At 43.4% G+C, this 7,830-nt stretch overlaps 1 protein-coding gene across 1 annotated transcript; it reads right to left on the bottom strand.

The window, feature by feature from the left end:
* Nucleotides 1-717: 717 nt before the first annotated feature.
* On the bottom strand, nucleotides 718-7,494 carry LOC119361999 (L-type lectin-domain containing receptor kinase IX.1-like). Its single transcript, XM_037627175.1, has 3 exons — nucleotides 6,585-7,494; nucleotides 1,983-2,132; nucleotides 718-1,879 (listed from the first exon to the last, which is right to left on the bottom strand). The coding sequence occupies exons 1-3, from the start codon at nucleotides 7,441-7,443 to the stop codon at nucleotides 855-857; spliced, it is 2,034 nt and encodes a 677-aa protein (XP_037483072.1). The 5' UTR covers nucleotides 7,444-7,494; the 3' UTR covers nucleotides 718-854.
* Nucleotides 7,495-7,830: the final 336 nt, after the last annotated feature.

The following is a 7,830-nucleotide window of genomic DNA, read 5'->3' as shown; positions in this document are numbered from 1 at the left end:
CAAAGTTATCAAGATAGGATGCATAAGTTATCAGGTCTATGATGTGTGAGTACCGTGCTATTCACACAAAAGTTCGTCAACTCCCCCCCCCCCTTCGGTCGCCAAAGTTACCAGTACAGCGGTAAATAAGTTATCGGGTCTGCAATGTGTGAGTTATCATGCTATTCACAAAAGTTATCGGGGGATATTTAATCAACTCTTCAAAGAAGAAAGAAAAAGGAAGCAACATGGAATGGTCAAAAATAGTATGATGTGCATTCTTTTGCACAACAAAAAGTCTAGCTGAGCTGGTTAGTGTCCGTTTCACATTAGTTGCTTGGCGTGTGTTCAAATCCCATATTTAGCATCATTTTTTTTTTGACTAAAGAGGGCGTGCCAATAGATCTAGCACCCAAATAAATGACAGGCCCAATCCGGAGAAAAAATCACGGCAGTCAATGCCATAGTCTCCGGATTTCCTCTCACTAAATTCGCCATCAAGTTAGGAAGTTGTACATTTTAAACGTTGAACAAAGAGCCAGTACGCAATACATTCATAGTCTGAGCACTTTTTACAACAATGAAGTCTGGGTGAGTTGGTTACTGGGATGGTGCACTTGCAGGAGGTCGGGGATTCGAATCCCGTCTTGGCCGCCCTTTCTTTTTTCGTACGTGCCTGACGCTAACCACCAGTCGACTGGTGGTTAGATTAACTGATACTTAAATTGTGCCCACAAATTAACGTGCTTCAAAAATATTTGCCACACTAGAGATATTTTACTTAACATAACCTTGTACACGCCTATAGAGCTATAGGATTCAAAATTCCACATATTTAATATCTATGAACTCATATTATTTCATGGACATATTCACTACGCTAAAGATGTTGCCCTTGCATTTGCGAGAGCCACATTCCTAGTAAGTATGTAAGGAAATCGATCCTTGCTCATTGAAGTATCTTTCAGGTAACGGCTAGATGCCGGAGATTGCTCGTGCTTGGAGAGCAGGTCGATGACATCTTTGATAGATGGTCGCTCGTCACGCGCCGGCTCGACACATTTCAGCCCGGTGACCATGACACGCTCCATCTGCCACCACCACTGATTCAGTTCCCCTCTCAGCCGCTCATCTACCATCTCGAGGATGGCTTTTCTGCTGTGAGACTTCGTGACGGCCGCGATGAGGGTGTTCCGGTGTGCTGCTGTTCCCGGGACGGACGGTCTCACGCCAGTGGCCACCTCCAGCAGCACCAACCCAAAGCTGTATATATCAGAGGCGGAGCTCAGCGTGCCGAGCTCGATGTACTTGGGGTCCATGTAGTCCATGCTCCCGATAACAGTTGTCCGAGGAGTACCCCCGTCACCATGGCGGATGACCTGTCGTACGAGTCCAAAGTCGCCGAGCTTGGCCTCGAAGCCCTCTCCCAGCATCACGTTACTGGGCTTTATGTCCCGGTGTAATACGTACCTCTTTGTTGAGTCATATGCACCGTTGTGGAGGTAGTCAATGGCGGCTGCAATACCAAGAAGGATATTGTACCTCTGCGGCCATGTCAATATTCTCCCGCTAGTGTCGCCGTCATGGAGATGGTCGCTGACGCTACCGTTGGGTTCGAGCTCGTAGACAAGCACCAACCGGCCACCATCGTCGCACCAGCCGATGAGCCGTAGGAGGTTCTTATGGCGTAGCTGACACAAGGTCTCGATCTCATGCACGTAGTTCTTCCGGTTCCGCTTCAATGTTGGCTGCCGCATTTCCTTCACCGCCACCTCCCGCAGGTCCGGCACATGTAGCAACCCTCTGTACACGTCACCGAAGGAACCTTTGCCGATCTTCCTATCTCGCGAGAAGTTGTCCGTTGCCGCTACTAGCTCAGAGTAGGAGAATTTTCTTGCAACTTTGATTTTTCCACGATCGAATAACATGGTTAGTTAAGAGAAGGGAATTGATGAAGTGACTTTTCTAATTAAATAATTAAATAAAATCCATGATATATTTACCTTGCAAACAATTTCCGTCGAGGCACCGTCTTGGCCTTTTCATAAATGTAGTATAGAGAAGAGGGAGAAGAGCCACTAGTAAACCGGCTAATAAAACTGCTGTGACAGATAGGAATATCACCCACATTTTTGTCTCCGTGTGAGATGGATCTGTTAGCAAAATAGCAATCAGTTATTGTCTTATTTTTGGTGCTAAATGGTAAGGTCATTATAGAAATATAAATCTAGCTTAACTATAATTCTAACAATTTACCCTACACAAAACTTCAAACATATAGGAAGTCAATTTTCCCTCCTGAAACATTGGCTTGGCTCATATAGCTATCTCTTTTAGGCTCGCCAAACTCTCTAAATCATCATGTCCCAGTTTGCAAAACCATTGTGATGGAAAAATTGTTGTTGTATAATGTTAGAATATTAATCCAAAATCATGTAGTTTATACACACGTTCTTACAAAAAGTATGACTATCTACAAACTATGCAAAGAAAAGAAAGATATTTGCGTGCATCACAAATGTTAATATTTTGTAACAAATATATACACAAATATACTTCATTTTGTAAACTACATTATTAAAAAAATACAATTTTTTTGACTTGTCAGCATAATTTTGTTCTTCATAAACCGATCGGTGGGTGTGACAACCGGAGAAGGAGTAAATACTCCAGGGTATGGTACTTTTAGAGGTTAAGGATTAGTTTTAGTTCACTAAATGATGTTGTGATGTGATTATTTTGTAAAATACTATGATTTTTTGCCAAAAAGAAGAAAAATATATTCAAACAACCACTAAAATATGAGGAAATGGGTTGGGTCAACGGGATTATGATTTAGAAGAATCCACCGTGATATCAAACACGGTCTAAGTAAGCCAAACTAGTAGCTTCACAGGGAGTGACTTTCTTCCTTTTTTAAAATTTGTTCCTCTTTCTCACATAACCAAAATTTTAATTGAAAAAGTAATAAAACTGAAATTGCATTTAAACATCAATCTAATTAGCATGGATTTCAACATGGTCCCCTCAATCTCAGCTCTAAGGTCTTAGGAAGCATGATTTGTGGCAATTGAAGATGAAGACTACTGGCCGTACGGATGTGAGAGTCGATGCAGGTGCACATGATGACATGATGTTGCCATGCAACATTGGCCAGGTGGTACCTTTTGTGATGGACCAGCAGGAAAGTAGCTAGTCCACATACATATACGCTAGAAAAGAAGCTTTCTGTTTTTATTCTCATGGCATAGGATAAGATCGATAATGATGCAATCAAGACCCTTGCTTGGTGATGTGTAATGTTCTAGAAGGAGGTCGATCGGATTGGGCCCACACCAATAAGAGCCTAGAGTGATGAGAATGTCACATCACATTAGGGATGGTTATACTTGGTTGGGTTTATTAATTAAGTTATTGCCTATATGCAAAAGAAAATACCTAATTAAATTTCAGACTGAGGGAGTAAATCAATAGATGAAAACATCAAATTTGACATGTGATTATTTGGGTTGTGCTATGTTTTTCCTGAAGAAAAATAAAATAGAAGAACATGTAGGAGATCTACATTAGTGAAAAGGGAAAGGCAGCCAAATTCAGATTAAGAGGATATAAACTTGGGTGGTGAGTTTAAAACTTGTCTATCAGTAAAGAGGCTAAGATAGAGATATGAGAATGTCGCATAATTTTTGGGATGAGTATAGTTTGTTGGGTTTATCCTAGTTAAGTATAGATTGCCTATGTGCAATTGCAAAAAAGGAAAATTAATATACAAGACAAATAGGCTACGTGATGTTGGGTTTGTTGGGTTGGGTTTATCATAATTTTTGGGATGAGTATAGTTTTTTGGTACGTGATGTGTGCTGTTAGTGAGCGAAGTCGAATGGCGTCCACACCAACAAATAGGCTACATAAAGTCACAAATTATTGGGGATAATCTCAATTTATTAGGTTTATTAGCTCAGTCTATTTAGATGTTTCTTTTCATGGGTCAAGATAGCTATTTATTCTACCATTTATAAATCTAGCTTAACTATAGTTCTAACAGTTTACCCTACACAAAATTTAAAAAATATAGAAAGTCCATTTTCCCTGCTGAAACATTAGCTTGGCTCATATATAAGCTAATTCTTTTAGCTCACCAAACTTCTAAATCATCATGTAGTTTAAGATATGAAGGAAAAATTGTTGTTGTAAAATTTTAAGATATGAATCCAAAATCATGTAGTTTATACACATATTCTTACAAAAAGTATGACCATCTACAAGCTATGCAAATAAAATAGAGATATTTACCGCATAAATCCCAAATGTTAATATTTTGCAGTCAATATATGCACAGATATTTTACTTCATCATGTAAGCTACATGTATTAAAAATTTCAAATTTTATTGGATTTGTCACTATAATTTAGTCCTTACATAAGCCAGCCGATGGGTTTAAGAATGGGTGAAGGAGTAAATTTCTCCTGTGTTTGATACTTTGAGAGGTAAAGACTTAGTTTTAGGTAGCTAAATGATGTTGTGATGTGATTATTCTATGAAATACTATGAAATTCTTGCCAGAAAAGAAGAAAAAAGCTATCCACACAACCACTAAAAATAGGAGGAAATGGGTTGGGTAAACGGGATTATGATTTACAAGAATCTACCTAATATCGAACATAGTTTATGTGAGCCAAAAGAATTGTGAGCCAAGCCAGTAGCTTCATTGGGAGTGAGTTTCTTCCTTTCTTAAAATTTGTTCCTGTTTCTCACATAACCAAAATTTAATTGAAAAAGTAATAACACGAAAATGGCATTTATAAAGCAATCTAATTAGGGCATGGCCAATGGGCTGCCTCAAACCTGCTGCCCCATTGTCCACCTAGGTTTGAATGCCACGTTGTAGAAAAATTGGTAGCCCTGCAGGTCCTGGTGTGGCTTGCAGCAGAGCCGGCTGCTCCATGCGAGAAACCAAGAGAATGTGGGGAGAGAGAGGAAAAGTAGAGGGAAAGCAAGCTGGAGATGGTCCCAGGAGGTGAAAAAAGATATGAGAATTAGAAAGGAAAGAAGATGATGGTGGGTTCCACAGAAGGGTAGCTTCACGTTTATCATCGGATGAAAAAAAAATCGAATTGGTAGCCTCATTTCCTTGATCATAGGTGGCTGAGCTGGGGCAGCACCTAGGTGCTGCCACCATTGTACATGCCCTTAACAATATGGATTTCATCATGGTCCCCTCAACATCTGCTCTAAGATCTTAGGAATCATGATGCGGACTGGCAATTGAGCATGAAGACGATTAATCATACAGACGTGAGAGCCCGGGCAGGTGCGCATGATGACATGATGTTGCCATGCAACTTTAGCAGGGTCGTACGTTTTGTCATGCACGAATAGGAAACCAGCTAGCTAGTGCATGTACATATGCAAAAGAAGCTTTCTGTTTTTGTTCTGGCGACGTAGGGATAAGATCGATATATTGCAAGCAAGACCCTTGCTTGGTGATGTGTAACATTCTAGAAGAGCTTGATCAGATGGGGTCCACACCACCAAGGGGCTAGAGTGATGAGAATGTCACATCACATTAGGGATGATTTATGATTATAGTTGGTTAGGTTTATTATTTGAGTTTAGATTGCCACATGCAAAAGAACACATCGAACTAATACAGTCTAGAAAATATTCCCTCCAATCCAAAAAATGTCTTGTGGCTTTGGTTCAGCTTTAGTTCAAGTTTGAACTAAAGCCACAACACTTTTTTTTTGGATTGGAGGAAGTATCAAATAAAATATCAGACCGAGGGAGTAAATTAATAGATGAAAGTACATCAACTTTGACCTGTGATTATTTGGGTTGTTCTATGTTTTTTTCTGTAGAAAAGTAGCGCAGAACATGCAGGAGAGCTATATTAGTAAAGATCGAGGGAAAAGGCAGCCAAATTCAGATTAAGAGGATTTAAACTTGGCTTGTGAGTTTTAAACTTGTCTATTTGTAAAGAGGCCAGCTACAGACATGAGAATGTCACATCAATTTTGGGATGATTGTAGTTGGTTTGTTAATACACAAGTCATTATAGTACTGAAAGATATATACTTAAGTACGCTAACAACAGAAGGATGCAGAAGCTTAGTGTTTTTATTAATTTCTGCCGCACGAATCAATTATGGATTCTTGGTACGTGATGTGTGCTATTTGTGAGCGAAGTCCAACGGCATCCGCACCAACAAATAGGCTACATAAAGTCACAAATTATTGGGGATAATCTCAAGTCATTAGGTTTATTTCCTTTTTGATATAGGACAACCCTCCTAACTGGTTAATGTTCGCCAGGGGAGGTGGCACATGCGAACAATTCGTTGGCAGTTTTAGTTGTGATGAAAGTGGGGAGAGGTGACATTTCCTTCAGAAGACATGACATTTTCTCCCTGAGAAGGTTTCGTCTAAAAACTGCCGTCGTTTGATCCCGTTTTACAACCAAAACTGACAGTAAAAATGGTTCGCTTGCCACCCCCTTACAGCGAACGTTGGCCGGGGACAATTACCGTTGATATATTGGTACACCTTATCGGAATATTAGAAATTCGTTCATGCATGATGACATCGTTAGATTTGAAATGGGTTACCTGTTGAGTGGAAGGACCAAGAGAGCAGCTGGTGCGACTCGCAGAGGACACCGGTGGCCGCCGAGAACCCGACGGCGGCGTCCTGTACAAGGCCGGCGTCGTCCCTGAGATCCATGGTGGCGTTGAACTCGTACGTGGTGCTCGACTCCTCCGACGCCAGCTCGGTTTTCCGTAGCGCCACCTTCATCACCTTGGACTCGCCGTCGTACGTGACGCTCGCCCACATGATTCCATGTAGGCTCAACGGCGGCAGGCTTCTGGTCCGGTTGGACCTGATGCCGTTGACGTCGACGCCGATGTGGTCGCCACCGCCGGCGCCGTCCCCGTTCGAGGGGTCCCAGCCGTGGTTCCAGCGCGTGTCGAACTCCACAGCGAGGATGTGCGGCGGGCGTCGCGAGTCGGCGGCGCCGGTGCTGTTGGGGTTGCTGAAGAGCCCGAGGAGGCCGCCGTCGGAGCCCGGAGGAGGGGTCGTCGCCGGGAAAGGCCCGAGGAAGAACGCCATGCCGTCGCCCCGTGAGAGGTTGTCCGTCCTGTTGCTGTCCTGGACGATGGCGAAGCGGAAGCTCGTCGTGAAGCTGGCTCTCCTGCCGGTACGGTCGTCCCAGAGGCGCACGGGCTTACGGTGCACGACGCGGCCGGTGAGGTTGGAGCTGTCGTCGGTGAGGATGACCCGGTCGCGGCCAGCGTAGGAGGCGTTGATGAATTTGAGCTGCTTGCGGTCCCTCGGGACGGTGAAGTTGTAGTCGAAGGACAGTGCGGCGGCGTGAGTAGTCGCGTAGGTCATGGCTAGAAATAACAGGAAGCAGCTGATCATCAGGTCGTAGTACGTGGGTAGGGGGATGCTTCTTGCATGGGCCATGGCTGCAGCTAGCAGAGGCCAGAGGGAGTTAAGCTAGTAGTGATCAACACATGTCAGCTGGCTTGCTCATGCAGGACGATGCGGGGGGTGGAGAAGTATTTATTAGTTTGATTCAAGTAGAGTGGATTAAGACCCTAGAGACAATTGCAAGCTTGACGAGGAATACTATTTGGATTAGTCAAGTCAAACGTTTACATATAATAAAGGGATACGTTTCCCTACGGTGCGCCGGCCGAGCGTTTCGGCCGGTCGCGTGCGAGTTGGGCGCGTGCATTCAGATCGCGCTGGATCCTTTCACGCAGGGGGTGCCACGACCATGGCCCACATGGGCTGACTTGCCCACGCCTGCGTCCCGCTAGCCTTATCCTCTCACGCGGGTGTCTCTGC

This window comes from Triticum dicoccoides, chromosome 2B (genome assembly GCF_002162155.2).
Source record: "Triticum dicoccoides isolate Atlit2015 ecotype Zavitan chromosome 2B, WEW_v2.0, whole genome shotgun sequence".
In the NCBI taxonomy this organism is placed as follows: domain Eukaryota; kingdom Viridiplantae; phylum Streptophyta; class Magnoliopsida; order Poales; family Poaceae; genus Triticum; species Triticum dicoccoides.
This window is presented reverse-complemented; position numbering and strand designations above follow the sequence as displayed.

Bases quoted from the DNA above. Each gene is read 5' to 3' on its own strand.
- LOC119361999 (XM_037627175.1), bottom strand. From the start codon at position 7,443: ATGGCCCATGCAAGAAGCATCCCCCTACCCACGTACTACGACCTGATG. The intron at 2,133-6,584 runs GTAACCCATTTC...TTTTGCTAACAG, and splicing joins TTGGTCCTTCCACTCAACAG to ATCCATCTCACACGGAGACA. The intron at 1,880-1,982 runs GTAAATATATCA...GAAAAATCAAAG, and splicing joins CGACGGAAATTGTTTGCAAG to TTGCAAGAAAATTCTCCTAC.